The sequence below is a fragment of the Panthera uncia genome, chromosome A2 (genome assembly GCF_023721935.1).
Source record: "Panthera uncia isolate 11264 chromosome A2, Puncia_PCG_1.0, whole genome shotgun sequence".
NCBI classification, from domain to species: Eukaryota; Metazoa; Chordata; class Mammalia; order Carnivora; family Felidae; genus Panthera; species Panthera uncia.
The window spans coordinates 18,463,088-18,486,595 of NC_064816.1; the positions used below are offsets into that span (position 1 = coordinate 18,463,088).

At 55.4% G+C, this 23,508-nt stretch overlaps 2 protein-coding genes across 4 annotated transcripts; one reads left to right on the top strand and one right to left on the bottom strand.

Annotated features, from left to right (window-relative positions):
- Nucleotides 1-402: 402 nt before the first annotated feature.
- CA2H3orf18 (chromosome A2 C3orf18 homolog) lies at nucleotides 403-10,197 on the bottom strand. Its single transcript, XM_049640547.1, has 6 exons — nucleotides 7,430-10,197; nucleotides 6,686-7,074; nucleotides 3,992-4,017; nucleotides 3,315-3,462; nucleotides 1,095-2,073; nucleotides 403-870 (listed from the first exon to the last, which is right to left on the bottom strand). Exons 2-5 carry the CDS (start codon nucleotides 6,917-6,919, stop codon nucleotides 1,993-1,995), a joined length of 489 nt encoding a protein of 162 aa, XP_049496504.1. The 5' UTR covers nucleotides 6,920-7,074; nucleotides 7,430-10,197; the 3' UTR covers nucleotides 403-870; nucleotides 1,095-1,992.
- A 127-nt stretch (nucleotides 10,198-10,324) lies between these two features.
- On the top strand, nucleotides 10,325-20,652 carry HEMK1 (HemK methyltransferase family member 1). 3 transcript variants are annotated; one of them, XM_049640548.1, is made up of 11 exons: nucleotides 10,325-10,403; nucleotides 11,422-11,801; nucleotides 12,100-12,191; nucleotides 12,504-12,597; nucleotides 16,622-16,756; nucleotides 17,086-17,150; nucleotides 17,427-17,476; nucleotides 18,435-18,543; nucleotides 19,379-19,474; nucleotides 19,626-19,739; nucleotides 19,903-20,652. In XM_049640548.1, the coding sequence occupies exons 2-11, from the start codon at nucleotides 11,574-11,576 to the stop codon at nucleotides 19,961-19,963; spliced, it is 1,044 nt and encodes a 347-aa protein (XP_049496505.1). In that variant the 5' UTR covers nucleotides 10,325-10,403; nucleotides 11,422-11,573; the 3' UTR covers nucleotides 19,964-20,652. The 3 variants fall into 3 exon arrangements, with proteins under 3 accessions (XP_049496505.1, XP_049496506.1, XP_049496507.1); XM_049640549.1 differs by lacking the exon at nucleotides 19,379-19,474; XM_049640550.1 differs by lacking the exon at nucleotides 10,325-10,403 and having other exon boundaries at nucleotides 11,675-11,763; nucleotides 12,466-12,597; nucleotides 19,903-20,649.
- The last annotated feature ends 2,856 nt before the right edge of the window (nucleotides 20,653-23,508 follow it).

The following is a 23,508-nucleotide window of genomic DNA, read 5'->3' on the forward strand; positions in this document are numbered from 1 at the left end:
CATTCTCCCCAAACCCTTCTGAACCCTGTAGGTGGTTTCCACACAGATGACCTCAAGGCTTCCCAACTCTACCCACTCCCTGCACCCTGTGATCTGGGAAAGACCACATTATTGTGTTCCCTTTTGTGTTTCAGACCCAGTTCCTATGGATCCTCAGGCACCACACCTCCCCCTAGTCCTTGGGGCTCAAGCCCTCTCCTTCCTCAGGTCCCACAAGGTGCACTTTGCCTCTCCACCCAAGGGGATGGTAGGCATTGTGACTCCATCCCACAGTTGAGACACGAGGCCCCACAGCAGCCTGAACTCAGGGCCAGAGGCATTTCATCAGATAGTTCAAGGAAAGCCAATGGAGCTGCCAGCTCATAGCTGGGCTCCAAGTGACTATGCCAGGCCCCCACACAGCCCTTCACCCATCTTGTCCCTCCTGGTGTTTCACACCCCAAGTGTCACAGACTCACACTCTTTTTGTGTAAACATCTTAATTACATCTTTAATGCTCTCACATGGAGATGCTGTGAGTTAAATTACAGCGTCTGTGCATCCTAAATTACCCACAGCCCTCCAGTTGGTTCAAGTGCTAATGTATTTATAGCATCTAGAGGAGGGAATACATCCCAAATCTTCCCTACACGGGCCTCCTTGGCCCTCACATCCTGACACGTGGTATTTGCCCAACAGAAGGTCTCTGCTGCTGCCCCCGCATCCCCTCCAGAAAGCGGAGGACAGCAATGGTGGCGAGGCTGGGCATGGGGGCATGCTTCTGTGCATGCTCACGTGCGCATGCATGCTCAGAGTAGAAAATTGCTCAGCTCCTGGGGTCTGGCTTAGCCCCATGCCTTGCTCACATGCCCCAGACTGGTAGAAGAATTCCTGAGGGATGTGGGGTGGGTAGACAATGGGTGGGTGGGCTATGCTATCGAATGCTATCAAATAGGTCTGCTTCCCATGGGGCTACCCCCGCCCCGTTTCAGGCAGTCAGAAGTCCCCAGATAGCCCACAGCCTGTGACCACTGCCCTCAGACCAGTAGCCTCTCCCACAACCCTAGATCCCCAATATACACCAGGACAGGGAACCATTTTCAGAAGCAGATTACCTGGCTTGTAGAGCCCAGTGAAGAGATGAGATGGGCAGCAGGACCTTCACCTTGGCTTTCCTTTCCCTTCAGTCCCAAACACTGAAGGCAGAGAAGGTGGCCTATCCTGGTGCTCCCACACACATCAAGGGGTGGGGTGGACTTGGAGGCTGGGGCCCATGCAGAAGGTCTTCATCCTACCCTGTGCTGGGATACGCACATCCTACCCTGCACATGGGCACATTCACACACATGTCTGAGGCCTTTCAGCAGGTCCAGGCATTGTGTCCCTCTACACCCGGTCCCCTACTTCCTTTGCTCTTTCCCAGCCAACAGCTGGCTGCCAGGGAGGGTGGTTGGGAGGCCTCGTGGACCCTCCAAAATACAGATGGGCCTTGGGTAGGAGCAGCCCTCTTCCTGGCATCCTTGCCCACTTGGCAGTTCTTGCTTCATCCCTGGGCTTCTCCTGGGGCGACCCGGTTGGTTGCCTCTCCACACTGTAGAGGAGGCTCCAGATTCTGAAGACAGGTCTCTCCCTGACAAAGGGGAAACCCTCCCTACTCCTCTCTCCTTTCCCCTCCCATCCCATGTCTCCCCCCCATTTCCTCCACATTAGAGGAGCAGACCATGATGTAAGGAGTCTGGGGAGGACACAAGGAAGCTAGCATAGCTCTCAACTTCCTGACATGAGGGATGCCCTCCATGCCAGGGCCCTCAGATCAGGGGACATCAGGAGCCAGATGTCCAGCCTGGCCAGGGCCTCTCTTAGAGCCTGGAGAGTCAGCAGGTGGGTCCTGGGAATAGCTGGGCCTTGGCAGGGCAGGTCCTGAGAGTAGGTCTTAACAATCACGGAGTGAGCAGCTCAATGGGCACTCTGGCAGGTGTCTTCATCAGAAGTCCAGGCCTGTCCCCGGGGCACTCATGCATGTATGGCATTGGCTACGTCGGTGAACACCAGCCGGCTGGGCCTCTGCAGTGGGCCCTGAGAGGGGAGAGTGGTCTGCAGAGAGACAGGGGCATCAGGGACCTTGACCAAGGCCATTCACCTCCACCCTTGCTTCCGGGTTTGTCTGTTTTCACTTGGCACCAGCTATGCCTTCCATTTGGAATGCTCTCCTTGCAAGTTCAGCCTGGATATACCAACTGGCTCTGATGCCCCCCCCCCCCCCCCCCAGCCACCACCAGTTTGCCAGCATGCACTTGCCCTGCGGGCCTAGAGGCTGGATTAATTACGCATGCACCACTCTCTCCCAGCAGAAGGGGGCTCACCTCTGTATCCCCTAGCTCTAGCACAGGGGCTGGACCAGAGGAGGCAGGGAGGCACACAGGAAACAACTGTCAAATTGTCAGTAGTCCCATGGGCTGGGTGGACCAAGGTTCTCAGCCTGATTTCCCAAATATCACAAGTGGGGAATGTGTCCTGATCAGTTGCCACAGAACTGGTGGCAAAATCAGGAGGTCTCTGGACTCCCAGTCTGGACTCTTCCTGAATCCAGTCTCCTAATTCTGCCCTGGCAGGGCCAGCGCCTCCCCCCCCTCCCCCCACAACCTGTGGGGTCAAGGCAAGGAGAAATGCAAAGGGGTTTCATGGGTCAGGGGGAGACCAGGCCTCCTCATGTTGCTCTGGCCCTTGGGAATTTTAGGGACTGGTGGCAAATGGCCATGCAGCCCAGTGGCTCTGACAGGGTGACCACACAGGTACCTAACCCTTTGGATGTAGGAGGTGAATTTGGCTGGGGTATCCACACACCCAGGGTTTGTCAGTTGCTAGGAACCCCCTAGGGTAGTCAGGGGTGCCCCTGTTCCAGAATCTGACCCCAATCATGATGTGCTCAGGACCAGGGCCCTCAGGGGGCAGAGGCACCAGCCTCCCAGTTCCAACAATCTCTCCCATCAGTCCTCTCCTGCTTTCCTAGCCAAGGCGTGGGGGCACAGAGGGCAAGAATTAGGACTTTCATTTGCAGACAAGCAGAGGCTCAGAGAGGCCAAGGGGCTGCCAAGATCACTACGTTAGCAGGGGTAGAGCTGGGCTGGATTCCAGGGCTGCCCTGGCCTCATGTAGTCAGTTTATAGGTGGCCACAGGGAAACTCTACCTGTTTCTAAACAAACCTGACAAAACCCATATACCCACTTGACCGTATGGCAGGTGCTGGAAAGCTGCATGAGAAAGGAGGGAGGGGTGGGGGCAGAGGACTCATGAGCAGCCTGCAGCCTGGGTGGGGAGCCTGGTTAGTGCCCACCTTGCCCTGCATGGCCTGCATAGAGGCAGCAGCCTGCATGGAGGCAGCATCCCGCCCGTGCTCCAGCAGCTCCTGCTCCAGTTCATCTTGTTCCTCCGTAGGGTCGAAGTTGTACATGGGCATGAGCTGGTGGCGGAGCTTCTCCAGCCTGGGGGTGGGGGGAGGCTGCTGGGGGCATGGCAGGTCCTTGCCCTCCCTCCAGCCTTCCGGGCCCTGCCTGATGCCCAGCTGAGCCATAGCACACAGCTATGCTTAGGGGGCCTGAGGTTTCCTCTGGGATTAAATGAAAGCTATTTTTGTACCTGCAGTACCACCTCCACCCCTCTGTTAGTTACCCACTCCTGGGACCAGATGGGGCCATGGCCCATGGAGGCATCATCTGTGGGGTCCATGAAGACTGCGTAGGCCAGGGCCGTGTGTGATCCACAGCCTCTGCGGGCCAGGCAGTGTAGGGGAGTCAGTAACCTGGAACTCAGGGTATTGGGGTAAGGGTGGCTCAGCACTCCTGGAGGGAAAGTATTCATCCCCAGCCATGAGTGGGCAGAAGAGGACCTGACTCCCTGACCAGGGAGAGGGGCCCCAATGTTGGTGGGACTCTCTTTTCCCACCCATGTCTCCTGGAGTCCAGCCCAACACTGCCAACAGGCTGGAGTTTTGGGTGGCAACTGGGGAGTTACCTCTTCTTCTTCCTGATGTATAAAACCTGCAAGAGAAGGAGCAGTGTCAAATGGCTGGGAATGAAGTCCCTGACTAGTCAGCAGTCCCTTGGGACAGGGGACATCCTGAAGCTGATGATGGGGAGAAGTGTGGGTCCCCATGTCCTCAGGGGATTCCCTCCCAGGGACACACACATCTGCATTTGTGTCTCCTTTTGACATTTATCAGCTGCTGACAGTGCCTGGGCTTCGAGGTGGGGAGCAGGCCCGTGCTTGAGGAGCCCAGCCTGGGAAGACCACGCAGTCAGGCCTGGCCTGCAGACAGGAGGACCCTATCTCTGCCAATATAAACTGTGGTTTCAGCCACTCAGCACCTGCCTCAGACTCCTCAGGGCTGAGGGGGGAGGGAAGATTTCAGCACGCCCTCTCCTCTCAACTCTCCCCAGGGAGTACATGGCTTCCCCAGAGCCATGGATGGGCAAAAAGAACAGGGGAGAGGTAGTGGCCAAACTCTGCAGGGCAGTGGCTCTAGGCAAGGCTCTGGGCTGGGCTTCTGAGGTTTCCATGGGAGGCTGATGGGCTTCAGTGGACGGGGCCTGGGAAGGAGAGCATGAGCCCCTGAATAGCAGCCCAGACTGAACACCGGAGCTCGGATGCTGGAGGAACGTAGAAAGGCCTTGGGTCCTAATCCCCATGGTACAGACTGGAAGATAAAGGCCTAGGCAGCTTGAGGAAACGTGCAAGACCTAAGAGCTCCAGGTGGGAGCAGAACATCCTGATACAAAGCACTGAGAAGGGAAGAAGGGCTGGCCACCAGGGCAGGGACTCCAGGGACCTCTGCCACCACCTGGCTGTTCCCTAAACTGGTGGTTTCTGGCTGCCAGGAGAATGACCACTTCTGCCTGGGGAAAAGCCATGTCCCTAGAGTCTGTCCTCTGTGGCTCTCATATCCTTTGTGCCTCATTCACAGCTTGAATCTGGTTTGGTTTCCAGCCTGGCCCAGAGTTCCTCTTGCTGCTTGTTTCCTCGGAAACCCCAAAGGCCTGAAAAGAAACTGACTTGCCCCTTGCTTTCCATCCCCTCCAGGGGTCACATATGGATGATACCCTTGCTGTCCTGTGGAAAGGATGCTGGGGGAGCTCCAGGTCTCAGACCCAGCCCCCTATCTGCCCTGAACCAGCAGCTTCAGCCCAAGCACCTGGACTCCCTCTACTCCCTCTACTCTGGCCCTTCTCCAAACCCTCCTTACTGCCCTGTGGTCCTGTCCTACAGACGGGTCTTCACGAGAATCCAAAACCTTTAACCAATCTCCATGCCATGGTCCTGCTGTTCCCTCTGCGCCACCTACTGACACCACCCTCCCACATACCTTCCTTCCAAATCTTCCCACCCCTCACCATCCAGCTGCAGTTCTGCCTTCTCCAGGAAGCCCTCCCATACGACTCCATCTGTGTGAGGCACACAACCTGGCACTGATTTGCCTCTCCTCATACCCAACATGGCCCTGCTGGGGGCTGGCATGAGAGGAGAGGAAGCAGCATTCAGGGAGCATCTCTGAACCTGTTCCCTAGTGCCCAAGAGCTATTTTCTGCCCTCCATTGCCTTTGTCCCACAATCTTCCTACCTCTCTGGTTTGGGCAAGAAGTTCCTCTATCCTGGCCCCCTGAATGTTCCTCCAGAATGAAACGTAAGGGAGTGCTCCCAAATTCCTGGGACAAAATCTTTTGCCTAGAGTCATAAGGGCAGATTCCAGACCCCACATTTTCCCTGAGGTAAGATTGTTTCAGTTTACTTAACTGCCACATTGGTGCCATGGGGAAACATTGGCGCTCTGCCTTGCTCCTGCCCAGGGAGCCCGCTCACTCTGTGTGTTGCATCCTGGCCCTGCTTGCTGGCCAGGAGTTGTTCCCTGGCAGTGATCCGGAGCCTACAGGGCCCATATGGCAACCTTGGTTTAACAGTAGCTCCAGCCAGGTCATGGATGGACCATCCACAGCCTTATTTGCCAGAGCAACCTGGTCCTGAGCCTAGGGCTAGCCATCAGAGTCTGCGAGGGGCAGTGGCCAGGATGCCACCATTGTCAGCCCACCCAGGGGACCACAGGTGCACCCCAACTCAGTCCCTCTAGGCTGCCCTTGGCATCCTTGGTTTATCTGTCTCCTATTTCCCCAAAGAAACACAGGGCAGGACCTTGTCTCCCTAGTCCCTGGGGACCTGAAGGCTTGGTCCAGGGCAGATGCCCAGTAAATAACTGCCAAGTGAATGAACATTGCCAGCAGGCTGCCATACCCAGAGCATCCCACCCCTACTCTGCAGCCCAGGTTCTATTCCCATCGCCTTCTGGCCTCTACTCCTATGGCACCCCTCCCCCCACTTGCCTCACTGTCCTGCTTGCTGCTCACAGAAACCCCTGCCTGCCTCCCAACTTTTGCCCATCAGGACCCTCCACCTGGAACAACCCCCTCTCCAACTCCTACATGGCCCCCATGGCCCAGCTCAAGACACCATGTATCCTGAGAACCTTCTCTGGTTCTTCCAGTTGGAGGCAGCCTCTCTGGTCTCTGGGTCCCTAGTGGAAAAATACCTGGAGAAGGGGAAGATCGTGCTATCATTAACAGACAATTATCTTCTGATTAGAGTTTCTAAGATCTAAACACTGACCACCCTCCTCCAACTGACGGCCATCTGGGTCAGCCCCAGCCTGCCAGCTCTTACCATGGCCACAGCCAGGCCAATCACTGTGATGATCCCAAAGGACAGAAGCATTGTGCCCACACCAGCTGTGCCACCAGCCACATCAGGGATTCTGGTGTCATTAAAGCTGGTAGCTTCTGTGCTGAGGGTAGTGGTCTCGGAAGCTGGCCCATCTGTGGCAGGCTCCAGGTCAGGCTCAGAGGTGGGTGGGCGGCTGCTGAACCAGCCCCTGGCAGATGGGATCCTGGAGTTCATGCTGATGCTGGGAGGGCCCTGGCTGAGAGACTGCCTGTGGTCAGCCAACCTGCCAACTTGATTCTGACATCAGTAGTGTCCCAGACTGTGGCCCCCCACTATACTTGCAGGTTGCCAACTCCTTGGATAAAGGGAGCTCCCTGGCTCCTTGGGTGCTGGAAAAGAAAGAATAAAAAACCATGAGGCTTAGAACAGGACTCAGTGGTAACATCAAGTACCCCTAAGTTCTGAAGGCACTGGGGAAATAAAAGTTTGAGGGCAAAGGCAAGTTCAAGGGACATCAGGACATGTGCTTTACTTATGTACAGTTCCCATGTGGATTTAGGAAGGTGAAAATGAAGCCCTTTCCCTTCTCTGAGGGTATGATAACCATAGTGATTATACTTGGAAGATGTGAAAGGTGGCGGGGAGGTTTGAAAGAAAAAGTCTCTCCCCTGTGTAATAGCCACCTTCCCACCCCTACTCCCTGCATTTCCCATCTCCTCACTCCCTGCCCCCCATATGCCTCACCTCCTGCTTGGAGAAAAAAATACTGCAGCTTTTTCCTTTCCTGGAGGGAAACACTTGCCCAAGAGTCAGATGACCTTAGGCATGTCACTCCACTTCTGTGTCTCAGTTCTCCTGAGTCTGAGATAAAACAAAAACAAAAACAAAACCCCACCTCCCTCACAGGATCGTTAAAATGGCAGAATGAACTGGTTCCTAGAAAAGACTTAGCTCAGCGCAACCCTTGCCCACAGTAAGCACCCAATGTATAGACCTTCCCCACTGGGCAGCCCACTTGGGAAAGGGGAGCCACAGAAGCCCCTGGACCCAGCCAATTTTGTGATCCAGGCTGTGTTTGCAGTGGGGCAGGGCAGGTGTGGAGAGCCCAGGAGGCAGGAAGGGGAGAGAGGCTAAGGTCAGCTCCTCTGGCACGACTTCTCTGCAGGCTCTTAGGGTCACTGGACCTCCATAGGGGAGCTAGGGGCTGCCAGAGACAAGGAAAAACCAGGTGAGCAGGGAGTGTGTCTTCATATGCAGGGATGGAGCACCCACTCTGAGATGATTCTTCTCCCCTCCCTCCTCCCTTGGGATGAGAGGGTGGGAGATGTGGCAAGAGGGTGTGGCTTAGGTCTTCCCAGGCCAGAGGGCACAGGGTAAGGCAAGGTGGGAAGGGGGCCCATTCAAGCTGCCTAAGGGCAGGTCTAGGGAGAAGGGGGAGATACACAGCTCATGGCTGCACACATACCTCCCTGTCCTAGCTCATGGGTGTATGTGGGGTGCCTCCCTGTGCAGGTGCATGGGTGTGTGTGTGTGAAGAGTGTACACACCAATGATGGCTCCTTAGGAAGGGGTAAGGTTGGCAGAGGGATATGGGGGCTCATCCCTCTCTGCCCTCTCCCTCCAGCTAGGCTGAACGCGTCAGCAGCCCCAGGTTCTTTCTTGGCTCTGCCTCTGACCCCAGACATGACCTTGGGCCAGACCTTTAACTCTTGCTCTGGGCTCTCTTTATTCCTCGATCCAAAGCAGAGAAAAGGCCCTGCCCATCACTGTCTGGGACTGCCTGAGGGTCCAAAGGGCAAGAGAATGAAACGGGTGAAATGGGTTGGCACCGCGACCTCCGAGAACCCGCATACCGTTCTCTACCAGGTTCCTCAGTCCTCCCTGCTCCAATCCCCATCCCCGCTCTGCGACTCTGTGATTCCTCCATTCTTGCACAGAAGCTGCGACCTCAGCACTTACTTAATCCTCTCTGGGACGCCGAGCTCAGCCGGAGAGGCTAGGGGTGGTGGTGATCGGCAGGAGGCCAGAGCCGGGGACTGCGGGTCCGACCCCAGGTCCGCCCTCCCAGTGCGCTCCGAGCCGGGGCGGGGCCAGCTACAGCGCACCGCCGGCAGCCGTGAGTGCCGGCTCAGTCGGCTTGGGCCGGGACAAGCAGGGCCTGGACCCACCGCGGGGGTGGGGCCGAGGCGAGTAGCCCCAAGGGTCCCCCATGCTCCAGTGCCTAGCCTCTCTGCCCGCTCCGCGCTCTTGGCTCCCGATTGGCTGTCAGGCCCAGAGCCTGCCCGGCACTGGCCCGATTGCCTGTCGCTCTGATCTGGCTCCGCCCCCAGCAGGAGCCGGACACTGGGTGTCGGTTCTTGCAGACCACCCCTCGCTCCCCGTGGCCTTTGCTGAAGTAGGGTAGAGGACCTTGGATGGCTAAGCCCTTCTTGCACTAGAACTCGGGCGGAGCTCTACCTCCGCCGAGATAGACGCGTGCGTCCGAAACGCAGGCGGACGCTGAAGGCTCGGGGAGAGCACTGGACTGGGAGTCCTTGGACCTCCATTGAACTCTGGCTCGCCCCTCTATGGCTTTGTGACCTAGAGCAAGATGCTTCCCCTCCCTGGGGCTCGCTTCCTGCTCAGATGGGCTCTACTGAGAGGCCTCTTGGGTAAACGCCCACCCCAGGCTAGAAATGGGGTGCTTAGTTCAGAGAAGTTGGGAGCAGGATCGTATTATTATTATTGGATTGGTATTATTATTGGGCAGCCTGACACAATCCTACATATATTCCTCACAATAGCCTCCATCCACAGCGCGATCATCTCAGGGGAGGGACCCTCGGATACCTTCTAATCTTCGGGTTTTCAAGGGAGTTTACGAGGATTAAGGGTCTTGGACCGAGCCCAGGAAACTGCATGTTTAATAGTAGTTAACAGTGATCTAGTTAACAATAGATCCTGGTGGTAGGAGGGTGTCAGCAGGTCACACTTTTGTGGGACACTGCCGTGAGTTTTATAGAAGGAGCAACTGAGGCCGAGTGAGCTGGCAACAGCCAGAGTTCGAACCCAGGTCTCCAGCATCCAAACCCTAAAACCTGGGAACAAGAGGGTCAGAAGCGGCCCTGGGGTCTGGTGACCCCTGGCCCCCAGCGCGGCTCGGACCACTCTCGGCCAGGTCTTGAACACTGGGTCCCGCCCTTAGATTGCTACCGTCCCCAACACTGGAATCCATCCAAGTGCTGCTAGGCCTGTGCAGAGGCTACGCTAGACCACGCCCCTGGACATCGCACTCCAATTCTCAAACCTTGGGCTGGCTGCTTACAGCCCCGTTGGGGCTGACCACGCACCACCGCGGCTGGGTACCCAAATGCCAGCTCGTAGTAGTCCCCGCGGGCTGGGGCCATGTCCCCTCCGTGACCTTCAGGAAGAATGGGGAGACCTGGCTCCTAGGGCGCAACCTCCCACACATCCACGCACCCTGGCGCGGGTGGACTACCGGTGGACCCCGCGTGGCTTTCACAGCCTCCTCAACAGCCCGCAGCGGCTTCCCGGGTGGAACCCAGTAGCACTAGGAACTCTGGAGCTGGGCAACTGGGTCCGCCCGAGTCCTTTCTCAGAAGCACCGACCCCGGAAGCAGGGCGTCCGAGGGTGCTCACGTTGGGTCTTGCATATCCGGGGGCCATGCCCCGGCAGTTTCTGCATCCGGGCGGGCGGGCGCGGTAATTCTTCAGGCCGGTATGTGCTAGAAATGGGAACCGGGACGGGTGCCCCTGGACTGCAGCACTCTCGAGACCCCCACTCCGCGTTATATAGATGAGGAAACAGGCTTGGGGAGAGGCGACCTTGCCTGGGTCATTAACGATGCTTTGCAGAGCTGAGAGGGAAGCTGCGTCCCGGACTTCAGGCCTTGGCTCCTCCTGGGGCAACGCTCAGGTGGACCGAGCTGCTCTGGAGACCGGAGGACGTGGGTTTGTGTCCTGCCTGGGACAGTGCTAGCGAGGTGATTTTAGGCAAGTCGCTTTCCCTCCCAGCTGGTCTCTGAAGGTGTGACACTTAGCAGGTGCTCAGTATGCGAGTTTGGACCTTAGTCCGTGCGACGGGAAAGGGGACCACTAATTTTAAATCTTCTGTTAAATCTTGTTTGTGATAACTTACTTATAAAGTTAACAAATAATCGTCAATTTCTTTTTGGCTGGGGATTTTTGCTGATGTTTAGGATTATGGGTTAAACGGGGCAGGGGGAGAATTTTAGCATACAAATCAGTCAGTACATGCAAAATGTCAAAAGCAAAGCTCCCAAGCAAAGGCAATCTCCTCTCTTCTTGCAATATTAGTTAAGAGCATGTAACATTGAGTCCCTCCCATGTGTTGAGCTGACTCTCAGGCCAACTTTCATTGTCTGCTGCACTGCTCACGTGGAGTTGATATTATTCTCCTCGTTTTATGGAGGACACTGGAACTCAGAAATAATGACTTTCCCAAGTCGCACACACTAGATGATACAGATCTGTTCAGCCCTCAAGCCTGAGCCCCGACCCATCACCAGGGACTGAGCTCTGGGTTCAGCCCACTTCAGCTAAAAACATGATGAAAACATAATTGGCCAAGACAAGAAGAATCAAATAAGTGGGTGAGGGTCTAAAATGGAGTTAAGGAGGTAGCAGAGCAAGAGCGTGCCCTCTCTCAGGCAGCAGGTCAGGGAAGAGTGGGTCACACAAGACTCAGCTGCTCTCCTGGTTCTTCTCTCTTGCAGGTTGGCAGTCACATCTGGAGCAGAGCCACCTTGAGGAGCCAGAGCCTGTGACCATCTCTACCTGGTTGGACCCAGTGACCCATCTTCAGCAGCTGACATCACTTGGAAGACTTAGGGACCTGGGAGCACTCAGGAGAGCCTTTCCCTGAGACATGGAGCTTGGGGACCGAATGCTCCGGGCCCTCCTGTCTGGCCTGGGAAGGAAGGGAGGCACCAGGGACTGGGCCTTCAGCTCATGGCAACCCTATCTGCCCCTGGCTGGGTTGTTGAGTGCCACAGAGGTGGTCAGCCACTGGACTGCAGTCTTTGAGAAGAGGGGCATCCCTGAGGCCCAGGCATCCAGTGAGTACATCGTGGCTCATGTCCTTGGAGCCAAAACAGTTAAGTGCAGTGTTGTTAAGAGGGCAGAAAATGGGGGAGGGAGAACCTTAGGGAAGAACATCCAGGCTTTTCTGCCCCACTGAGAATGCTAAGCTAAGAGTGATGGGGTTTTTCTGAAGGCATGTCTTAGATGGATACTTATTCATTCATCCAGCTAACGTTTACAGTGTGTGCCAGGCAGTAGGGATCCAGGGATGACCAAGGTGGTCAGTGTTGGGCCCACAAACATTGTCCATCTAAACCTGGGTCAGGCCCTTGGATCAGGGGAGGCAGCCACTCACATTCTCTGTGGGGCAGTTTCAGAGCCTGAGACCAGTACTTCGGACCCAGCCCCTGAGTCCTTGGCAGCTACAGCACGTGCAGAAGCTGAGTAGCTGCCGATTGCAAAGGTGAGCATCCATGCGCCAGACCTGAGGGCTCTGTGTGGGGAACAGATGTCTGATTTCCTCCAGCCCAACTAGTTTGTGGTCAGGGAGGAGGAAAGTATCCAAGGACTAGGAAGGTGTTGGTCTGAAGGATTGATGAGAGGGGAGTCAGGCAAGTAGAAAGGGAGAAGGGAGGGAGGGAAGGCCTTGGCTCAGAGTCCTGGGGCAAGGAGGACGACCCTGACGCTTTTGGTATCCCACAAGTTCTCTCAAATCAGTCATGGTCCTATTGGTCCAGGCTCTAGCACTGATGTCACCCAGCTGCCTCCTCTGCAGGATGCCTTTGCAGTACATCCTCGGGGAGTGGGACTTTCAAGGGCTCAGTCTGAAGATGGCCCCCCCAGTGTTCATCCCTCGCCCGGAAACTGAGGTAGGTGTGGCACCAGGACAGGGCAGGATGGGGATGAGGGTGGGGTTTAGGGTACCTGTCTTGCTCCAGATTTCCTCCAGGGGGCGCTGGGGCCCTGTGATTATTGTCCTCAGAAGCCTTCCTTTTCCATACTGGTGTCTCCTGGAAAGCTTGGTAGGTGGGGCCAAGAGTGTAGAGGTCTCCTTCTGGCCTCCTTGAGTGTCCTCACATCCCAGACCAATGTCCTAGCTCCCAGACATGGCCTATCCAATCCATGGGGGGAAAGTGCCTTCCTCCTATCTCAGGAGGTGTGGGTGGAGTGGATAGGGCTCCAGCTGGACACCTGGAGGCTTGGTACAGCTATGTGACCTCAGGAAAGTCATTGACCCCTCTGGGCCCAGATGATGAAAGGATTGGGCCAGGGAATCTGTGACTTGGTGGTTCTCTTAGATCCACTGTCTGGTCAGGTAATCACCCGTGTCCCTCATATTACTAGGACTAGGGATTGGGTGGCCCTAGATACTGTCTGTTGGTAAGGCACCCTTACTGTGGGAGAGATGCTTTCTGTAGCCCTTCTTGGGCTTCCCCTTGACCTTATAGGGAGCCAGAGAGAACAGAGCAGGTGGATGGGGCTGTGTGGGGGCTGATGGGCAAGCTAGAGGGCACCAGGCTCTGAGAAGGAGTGTTTCTCAAAAGGTACCCAGGCATACAAACATTCCTAGGAAAGATCATACCTCATTCACCTGCCCAGACAGGTACCCAGAGTCCCACCTCATTTTCCTAGACTCTCTCCCCTGGCCAAGAAACCTTCTGACCCCATTCACTTCCACATCATGTGGTTCAGAGGCCAGGTCCTCACTTTACAGCCCAGCACTGGGAGGGACAGTAGGGGATCTGAGAACCACCTAAAGTCACAGGGCTGCCAGGGGAAGGAGCGTGGGGGCAGCACTCGGACTTTCTGACTCTGGGTCAGGGCCCCACATCTCCCATAGGGCTGTCCCATCTGGGATTGGATGAGCTGGGATGGAATGCGGAGATCCAGAGCAGGAAGTGGTGGTCTGCCACCTGTAGGTTTTTGGGAGGCTACCCTGTGTCTTTCCCAAGCATGTGACCTCTGGCTGGGAGCTCACTTACTGTCTCCTGAAGCTGCCAAGGGTCAGGACATGGGAGGGAAGCTACCATGATGACCTTTCAGTCCCCTCAGAGCTGATCTGACACCAGCCATGTGCTCCAGGGTTCTGAATGTGGAATGTGGACTTCTGGCTCACATGCGGGCCCCCCATTCCTGTGTGGGTCTGGGCCAGAGAGCAGCTCTGTTGCAAGGAGCAGGGGGAGGGGAGAACGGAGGGGGAGGCTGTGGTTGGGAGGTCAGGTCCTCACCTCACTGTGCAGACATTTCTGAGAACTTGCCAGGTTTGCCCCAATGTGAAGCCACATTGGGGGTGCTTTACCAAGAACTTGAGAGGACGTGGCCTGTGGCAGGGAGTAGGGAGAATGGGTGCAGGGAACAGTTCATGGTGCCTGTGATCTTTCTATCACTGGAGGACAGTTTCTGATGATGGGGGCAGAAGTCAGAAATGTGAAGCTGTAGGTGGCATGTGGCTCGATGAGTTGGGCTTTCCCTGTGGGTGGGAAGGTGGCTCAGTCCCCAGGCTGGCGGTGTGTACAGTGGGAAACCCAAGGCTGAGAGTGTGAGCCATTTGTATCCAATTGGGCAAGATGAGGCTCTGCGGGGTATGGGAGGCTCAGTGCCTTATCTGTGATTAGCTTGAAAGAGGCAGTGCCACCTTCATGGGGCTGCTGTCTCAGAACATCCGAATGGAGGGTACTCACAGCAGTCAGGTCCTGCTGAGGCCTTGGGCTGACTTCTTGACGGAAGCTGTCTGTTCCCCACATTCCCTTCTATCCCCACCCCATCATGGTTTTGGATTCTTCCCTTACTCACCTAGAAGAGGTGTCCTGAGTCTGAGGCCAGCTCAGCTTTCAGCCTCCTCTAACGAGCCACCAATTTCAGGCTGATGGAGGCTGGAGGCTCTTCACTTGGTGAGGAGGAAAGTTTGTGGACTTCTTTCAGGTGGTCTCTACCCCTATAATTGTCCCATAGCCAAGTTGATCCTCAAGTGGTCTGGAGTGTAATAGAGGGTCCAGGGGACACTCAGCTTCATGCGCTCCCTGGGATGGCCGTTCATATATGTTGTATGTCTCTCTGAGGTCAGGGGTGTCTCTCTGAGGTGGCTGGCCAGTGTGGCTGTCCAAGGGGTCATTCTCCAACCAGAGTAGGTCTGTCTGTGGCCGAGAAACCAAGAGAAGTTCACACCCCTGACAAGCCTCAGCTGTCCTACCAGATGCTCAGTATGTGGCTTCAGTGCTGAGCCCGCAATCTCTCCACCACAGCTCTAGACTTCTCGTGCTATGGTAGTCCCAGTGCTATGGGCCCAGGTTGCTGCAAGCACCCCTGCAATCTCCAGTAGTGCCTGGTACAGGACTAGTGGGAGCAAGTGAGGGAAACAGGAAGGGTTGAACCCATAGGCCAAGTCCTACCTGCCTTGAACTTGCTACCCTGGGCACAGGTGAGCTTTGCTCCTGGGATTGGGGGGCCTGGAAGGATAAAATGCCTTTTGGGACTCAGGACTGAGGAGCTTATATGGCAAATGGGTCTGAGTGATCTGGAGCTGTTGAGCTTGACTGTTGATATTGGGAGTTTGGGAGGACCTAGGGAAGTCTGAGACTTAGAGGGTAGCTTCCCACGACCACTGAGAGCTTGCCCAGCACTTGGAAAGTGGCCAGGAGGCCCCTCTGAGGGTCAGGCTTTGCCTGTGGGACACACTGTGATGGGTTAGATTCCTGGTCTTCCCATCATGGAGCCTTCAGTCTGGTAGGAAAGGCAAACTGCATCCTGGACTTTAGACTCATGGTGAGGAGCCATGGTAGAGAGAGCCTGGTGGGGCGGTGGGGGTGAGGAAGCCTTTCTAGAGAGGTGGACGTGTTTGTAGATGAAGGGAGCACCCACTTGCAGACCCCTTTGCCCATTCCTGAGCCAGCCCTGCCTAGGATTCCAGGAGTCCCAAGTAGGGAAATTCTCCTAAGGGTTGTCTTTGAGAAGGAAGCACACTGCCCTTTCCCAGTTCCATGCCTGGCTGCTTGGGCCCTCACTCCACTGCTCATTAGAAACAGTTGGCTACTGGGCAGCAGCAGCCCTCCACTCTCACCTCCACCCTGTATTGGTTTTCATGCACAGTCCCTGCAGGTAGCAGATGGGTGGACAAGACTTGAAAGCCTGTTGTTTCCAAAGTGACAGTGTCTATAAGTGTCCCCAGGCCCCCAAGGCAGGTGCAATCAGGCACCTCCCACCACACTATGCCCACTTATTCCCATGCCTTGTGTATGCATGCCACAGCCCTCTTCAGATATGGGGCTTAGGTGGGACTGTGTTCTCCCTACTATGCCCCACCTCCATGGAGGCAATTCCCTGTCCCTCCCTGGGAGACTTCTAAGTTCAGCTCTATGAAGAAGCTGGGGCCACTCTGGCCCCTGATAATTGGCCATCATGAGCTGTGAACTAGGCTCCAGGAGGGGCCTTGACCCCTGGGCCTTAGCTTCCTCATGGACCATTTGTGAGGATCCAACAGATTAATGGAGGGAAAGTTCTGGAATCAGGGCCAGTCAAAGAGGAAGTGGTCGAGGAACATCAGGCATGGTTCTAGCATTGCCATGTGCACAAAACAGAGGCTGTCTATAAAAGGCCTAGCTGAGGTTTATTGAACACTTAACATGTACCAGGAATGGGACCCATGTCTCACGAATGTGTTTCTGTTTAATGTCCCCAGCATCCTGATGAGGTGGGTTATCATCCACTCAGTTTCACAGGTGGGGAATCTGAGGCCTAGAGAGGCAGAGTGACCTGCCCATGGCCTGACATAAAGTTCAGTCTAGCTTTAGACACCCCCCTACATTGACCCCTCTAACCATGCTTGGGCCTCTGTGCCAGTACCCCCTGGAGGGCTGGGTTGTCACTAACTCTGATCCAGACCCCTTTGCCTCACAGGAGCTGGTTGAATGGGTGCTGAAAGAAGTGACCCAGAGTTCCTGTCCAATGGGAGCCCAAGGTGGCCCCCTCATCCTGGAAGTGGGCTGTGGATCGGGAGCCATCTCCCTCAGCCTGCTGACTCAGCTTCCCCAGGTGAGCCCCCTCTGCGTCCCTGTGCCCCACCCTGAGTAGACTGGGATTACCACTCACTGTCCCACAGATCCTTTCCCCACCCATTTCTGCTAGAAGCACTTGAGAGGAGGTGGCCAGATATGGGAAGACAGGGCTGCCCTCAGCCTATCATGGTCATAACCTCTAACTCTTTTCCCCTTTTCTCTGGCCAGACCCTGGCTACAGAGAGGGGAATGGCTGTTGGGTATTTCCCTCCTCTCTGGTAGGGGTTGGAGGAGAGCTCTGGTCCCCAGCCCTGGCCTCTCCAGGCACCCTGCCCCCTACATACCCATCATTTATTCTTGGGGCAGAGCCGAGTCATTGCTGTGGATAAAGGAGAAGCTGCCATCTGCCTGACCCAGGAGAATGCTCAGAGGTAGGCGGGCTGGGGAGACAGAAGGTCAGGGTTGGGGAAGTCTGACTTTGGGACCTGGTCTCAATCCCTGTTCAGGTATTAAACTCACTGATGTCTGTTTTCTACTCCTAAGAAAGGGGAGGTGGGGGGGGGGTGTTGCCTGGCATGGATCCCACAGGGTTATGAAGGACAGTGGGCACCAGATAACTGCCAGTCCAAGAAGAGTTTATTCTCACAGTCCTGGTAGCCACAAGTAGGAGCCTCCCCTGTGCTCACCCTCACTTCCCATCTCTTCAGGCTTCGGTTGCTGGACAGAATTCAGATCGTTCCCCTGGATGTGACTTTAGGTATCTTCCCTACCCATCTTCCTTGGGGTGGGGATCCTCAGCACAGGTGCTGAATGGTGGAGAGATGGATGGAGGGCTTCCCCAACATACACACACACACACACACACACATACACACACACACACACACACACACATACACACACACACACACACACACACACACACACACACAGTATCTTAGACCAATCCTGCAAATCCCTGCTGCCTCCTGGGCTGATTTGACCCATGCAGGGACCAGCCACAGGGTCTTTGTTATTTTCTGAACCCCTGTAACTAGTGAGATTAACTAGGGCTTGCTTGCTTGTTGTCAAGAGATGAGCAGAAGCTCAGGAGAAAAGCTTTAGGACCAGAATACTTTAATACTTTAGTGCCTACCCACGCTGCTCCTGCCTGGCCCAGGCACAGCACAGCTCAGCCACACCTTTGCAGAGTGTTCTTGGGTTCTGGCTGCAGTTCTGGCTTCATTACATATCCATAAGATCTTTGAGCCTCATATGCACCCTCCATAGAGTGATACACCTGGTGTGGCACCTGGCACCTGGATGGAACGGACAAGCAGAGTTGCCAGGAATTGACTGACTAAAGCCAGGCATGCCCTCCACACACTGAGTCCATGTTGGCTATGGGGCAGCATATGGCAGGGCCAGTAGGGTTACAGAGAACAGAGGCTCTTGCATTGACCAAGCAGAGAGGTCTTCCTAAAGGTGGCACTTGAGCTGAGATTTGAGAGGAGGGAGAGAGGGCAAGGATATTCCATGTGAAAAGTTGCCATCTCAGAGTATACATGCTCCTGGCCAGGCTGCTGGCCGGGGACCCTGGGCACTAATTTGCAGGTCTGGGTTATCAGATCCAGAGATAGGCCCATGGTGTGGCTTGGGGAGGGAGACTACCCAAGGGACATGGTGGCAGGTAGAGCTGCCACCTAGTCTCTGCTGTGTGTTCCCTTTGACCATAGAGGGGAGCTGGTCACACCTCCTGCCCTGGGGCCCCATGGACCTGGTCGTCAGCAACCCTCCCTACATCTTCCACCAAGACATGGAGCAGCTGGCCCCTGAGATCCGCAGGTACAGGGTATGATAGGAGAGAGCCAGGCCTGAGAAGGCCTTGGGGGATGTGTCTGCCCTGGGGGAACTACACCATTGGGAGGGCCAGGGAGGGAGAGGGGACTGAAAGGGACAGTGATGTTGAAAGAGAGGTTCACTTAAGAGCCCACAGACCTACTCGGTTTAGCTTCTGCCTTCCCACTTAAGACCACTGAACTTCTCTGAGCCTCATTTCCTGCCTTTGAAAGGGGAGTGATAGATCTTTGTAGGGCCATGAGGAGGACTTAACAATGAATGACATTAGACATTGTATAGAATACATAGAAGGTGCTCAAATGGGTACATCATTTTACAGAAGAATGAGGCCCGGAGAGGGAAGGTGCCTGGTCCAAGGTCATGTAGGGGCTTAGCAAGAAGGCTGGGACTAAGACCCTACTCCAGGCTTTACTGTGAGTCATCCTGTTCTCAAACAAGGGCTGAGAACTAGGGGTAGCCCAGGATCCCTTGGACGAGGCAGCGGTAATGTGGGTCAAGGTGCTGGCTCCCCCTTTCCAGGCTCTCAGGAATGGTGTAGCTAGTTCCAAGCCCCCCCCCCCCCCCGCAGACTAAGCATAGGAACAGCCTTGCCTCGCTATCAGTCAGTGGGATTCACTAAGCACTCCCAGCACTGCCTGGTGGGCTGCTGCCTATAGGAGGTAGGGGCATCAGAGCTGCTGTTGGGGTCTCCTCCCTCTGTGTCCTCAGATTTTCCTGTCAGCCCAGAGTGTAAGTTCCATGGGGCCCCTTTGTGGAGGGCCCTGCTCAGTTTAAGATACCCCCTGTCCCAGACTCTCACCTTCCACTGTTTTCCCTTCAGCTATGAAGACCCAGTAGCCCTGGATGGTGGGGAGGAGGGCATGGACATCATTACCCACATCTTGGCCCTGGCACCTTGGCTTCTGAAGGACTCTGGGTATGGATAGGGCAGGTCTCCTGGATCTGTCCCAGTGTGTACTAGGCCTGCCCTGACAGTCATTCTGCCCCCACGCCTCCCGGTCCAGGTAACCCAGAAGTGCAGGTCCTAGTCCTGCCTGGTTGAGCTGACCCATTTCTCCTCCATGTAGGAGCATCTTCTTAGAAGTGGATCCAAGACATCCAGAGCTTGTTGGCAGCTGGCTTCAGAGCCGGCCTGACCTGTCCCTTGATCTCGTGGCTGTGCGCAAGGATTTCTGTGGGAGGTGAGCTCTACCTACCCCACCCCTACCTTCATAGTCATAGCCACACTGGTTCTTCCACTCAGGCCATCCACAGCTCTGGCTGTGGGGAGAGTATGCTGTTCCCACACTCTGCTCATCCCCTGGGATTCAGGCAATAATTGGCCTCTTGTCCCTGTCTCCTTAGGCCCAGGTTCCTGCATATCCGGAGGTCTGGGCCACAGTGTGGCTGCCTTATGGAAGCCTGACCAGGGCCCCAGCCTACCAGAGTGCCTGGCTGATCCTTCTTCCTGGAATGCTACTTGGAGGGAGGTGATGGCACTTTCTAGAACCCAGATGCTTATGACATTTCCCATGGCTCTGTGATTCCCCAAGCTCCACATTTCTGGGAGACTTGGGGATAGAAGCAAGGGTGGGGATGTCCTTCTTGGGGTGGCAAAGAACAAGGACATCCATAGTTTGGCTCAGAGCTGAGCAGACCTAGGTTCCCATTCTGGCTTCCCATCACACCAGTGTGGCCAAGGGTAGGTTGCTCAGTGTCTCTGTGAGTGGAATTGCCTTGGGGATGTTGGGAGATATGGCCAATAAAGTGTCAAGAGACCAACAAATAGTCGTCTAATGTTTTGTTACTGTGATTTGTGGGTGTCCTGTCCCCTTGTCCCCAGGCAGTGCTGGGAGTAAGAGCTTCCTCCTGCTCCAGCAGGACTAGCCATCAGTCTCCCATCTGGTGGGAGTGTGAGAGTGTAGTGTGGAGAAAGGCACATGGGTGCTCCTTTTGGCCTTGGATGCCAGGGGCTTGGGACTAATCAACTCACTCCTAGGGTTCGACCTAGCCCTCAACTGCCCTAGGTACACTCCCACACACCCTGACTGGGTCTAGGCTCTGAGCACAGGAGTATCATCTGAACTTCAGCTCAGAGCTGACTGCCTGCTTCCTGGAGGGGATTGGGCTGAGGGTCTTTGGTGCACAGTTCTGGGGTCACCTATCCTCATTTATTTCACTGAAGGCTTGAGCCAGTAAGGAGTAAGTAGCGTTTATGTTTACTTTTTATTCTCATAGCTTTTGGCTAAAACATTCCTTCCAAGTTGACCTTGCAGTTTCAGGTAACCCATCTGTCCCTGGTTGGAGCTGGGGAGAGTGAGAAACCCAGACAGCGCAGGTAGCTGGTTGTGACCTCCACCCGAGCTCTGGTCTGTGCAGACTTGTGGCCACCAGGAGGCCCGAAAGCCCAGCCCTTCTGTCCACATCGACAGGAAGCCTCCCAGTTGGCAGGTGCTGGTGTGAATCTGCATCAGAGTGGGTCCTGAGGAACATGCCAGACCAGACTGGCTCATCCCACTGGCACTTTCAAGGGCCTGACCTGGTGGTATGGTGGCCAGAGGCAGTATGGTCTGGTGGTCAGTATTCTCTGCTAAAGCCAGGATGCTGGGCTCCAGGGCTGTGTCTTGCACTGGGACCTCGGGCACCTCCTTTCCCTGCAAGAAGCTGGCTCTTCTGGCTCCAAGGCCAGTGTAAGGTGGCAGCCTCATTTTAGCCTCAGTCAGCCAGGTGGGGTGTGAGCTGGCATCTGAATCCTCACTCCTTCAGCAGGGACTCCCCAAGAGAAGATGTGGCCTGCCTGACATCCCGTGGTGGGAAGTAGCCAAGTGGAGATGGGAAGTTAGGTCCCTGCCTTTGGGGAGTCTGTATTGCTGGGCTCATACCTGGCTTGAGTGACCCACTCCTTCCCCTACTGTGCTGAGGGTCACATCTGCCTTAGCAGGGGCCACACTGCAGCTCCTAAGGCTCCTGTGACCTGCTCCTTGCCCAATGCCAGCCACATGGACTCCAAGCTCCTCCTGACTTCGTTTGAGGAGGATCAGGGACTCCCCATCATGGCTGCCTGGAAGGAACCTGGGAGGGTGCTGTAGGGCACAGCCAGAGAGAGGTTCCTGGCTTTCTGAGCCCCCTTGTGCTCTCCAACCTTTGCCCACATAGGTCCTTACCAGTATCGCCCATCTCTTCTGCCTGTGCCCTTCAGCTCCTGCTGTCTTCAGCAGCATCTCAAGGCAACCTGCCCCATTGTTCCACAGCCTGGGCCACACCTCAGCCAGTACTGGCTTCCCTGATGGTTTCACTCTCCTGGCCTTGGACCTATCACCGAGGAAAGGTCTTGGCAAGCATGTGGATATGTCACCCCAAGAGACCATAATGATGGGAATTACAGTGTCGGCAGCTGGGGTCACAGAAGCAGGAGCAACCTTTGGAGACAACCTTCCTAGAAAACCATGAGGCTTGACTCCTCTGATAAAGAGATGCAGGCCAAGTGGACTGGCGGGCCGGGCCTCAAGCCTGCAGCTAGAGGGGTGGCCAGAGGCCCCTGTGGGGACCACATACAGCACTGGCTTGATTGGGCCTTGGACATTGAGCTCTGATGTTGGAGCCGCACCACCCTGAGTTCACATCTTGGCATCTGCCCCTCATCAGGATGTGACCTTGGCCAGATGACTTCACCTCCCTCAGCCTTGGCTTTCATACCTGATAAATGGGACCCTGTGCTTTATCTCATAGGATGGTTCTGAGGAGTCCGCGGGATGCACCTTTGACGGGGCATTGTGTTTTCACCGCTTGCTCCAGAGAGCAGACATGTGGGGAGACACAGGGAGGGCCTGTACCCTTATGCGTCTGTCTGGTGCTTGACACCAAGACAAAGCAGGCAGAGACACGGCAGTTTGGAAAGGAGGGAAGGCAGGGATTTCACTCTTGGGCTCTTGACGTCTACCTGCTCTCTGGAGATGGAGCCCCCAAGAGGCTGGTAGTCTGGCCGCCTAGATTTCCCTCAGCACCTCCTCTCTGCACTAGGACTTGAATGCCCTGAGGTCCAGGCCACAACAATCAGTGGCTCTGCCCCGGAAAGCCAGGCTCACCTGCCCTATCTCCTCCCTCCTTCCTGGGGCCAAAGCAAGAGATGAGTACCCCCCACCCCCGCCCCAGCATGTGTTATGGAGCTGATGGTAGAGTCCAGGCTCTTCAGACCCCTGAGATCTTGAGGGATGTGCCTACTGCCCTTCCAGCCTCCTTCAGCCAACCGTAAGCATGGACAGGGGGTGTAGGAGTCCTTGACTGATATACTCGGAAAGCAATTCCATCCTGTTTGCTGACAGTTGAGGAAACAGGCTTTGTCTCACAGTTGGGTGCTTGTCCTAACTGCCCTTAGGTTTCTCCATGGGGGCCCATCTAGCTGCCCTATTGAAATGTACCCCTAAACTCGTAAAGCCTTTTTAATTTTTAAAGTTTTTTTAATGTTTATTTAAAAATGTTTTTCTTAATGTTTATTTATTTTTGAGAGACAGAGAGAGACAGAATGATCAGGGAGGGGCAGAGGGAGAGGGAGACACAGAATCCGAAGCAGGCTTCAGGCTCTGAGCTGTCAGCACAGCTGACATGACAGCCCCCTGACATGGGGCTCAAACCCATGAACTGTGAGATCATGACCTGAGCCAAAGTCGGATGCTTAACTGACTGAACCGCCCAGGTGTCCCAATGTTTGTTTATTTTTGAGAGAGAGAGCGCACGAGCACAAGAGGGGGAGGGGCAGAGAGAGAGGGAGACAGAATCTGAAGCAGGCTCCAGGATCTGAGCTGTCAGCACAGAGCCCAACACGGGGCTTCAACTCACAGACTGTGAGATCGTGACCTGAGTCGAAGTCAGACACAACTGACTGAGACACCCAGGTACCTCGCCCCTAAACCCTTTTCTGCCACCACACTGTACCTGGACCCTGGGCCATTGACTGCTGCCAATCCCTGCCCT

Excerpts from the sequence above, each read along its gene's own strand:
- HEMK1 (XM_049640548.1), top strand. The coding sequence starts at position 11,574 with ATGGAGCTTGGGGACCGAATGCTCCGGGCCCTCCTGTCTGGCCTGGGA. Across the intron at positions 12,192-12,503 it reads AGTAGCTGCCGATTGCAAAG|GATGCCTTTGCAGTACATCC; the intron begins GTGAGCATCCAT and ends CCTCCTCTGCAG. Across the intron at positions 18,544-19,378 it reads CTGGCCCCTGAGATCCGCAG|CTATGAAGACCCAGTAGCCC; the intron begins GTACAGGGTATG and ends TTTTCCCTTCAG.
- CA2H3orf18 (XM_049640547.1), bottom strand. The coding sequence starts at position 6,919 with ATGAACTCCAGGATCCCATCTGCCAGGGGCTGGTTCAGCAGCCGCCCA. Across the intron at positions 4,018-6,685 it reads TTGGCCTGGCTGTGGCCATG|GTTTTATACATCAGGAAGAA; the intron begins GTAAGAGCTGGC and ends CTTCTCTTGCAG. Across the intron at positions 2,074-3,314 it reads TGCAGGCCATGCAGGGCAAG|ACCACTCTCCCCTCTCAGGG; the intron begins GTGGGCACTAAC and ends GTCTCTCTGCAG.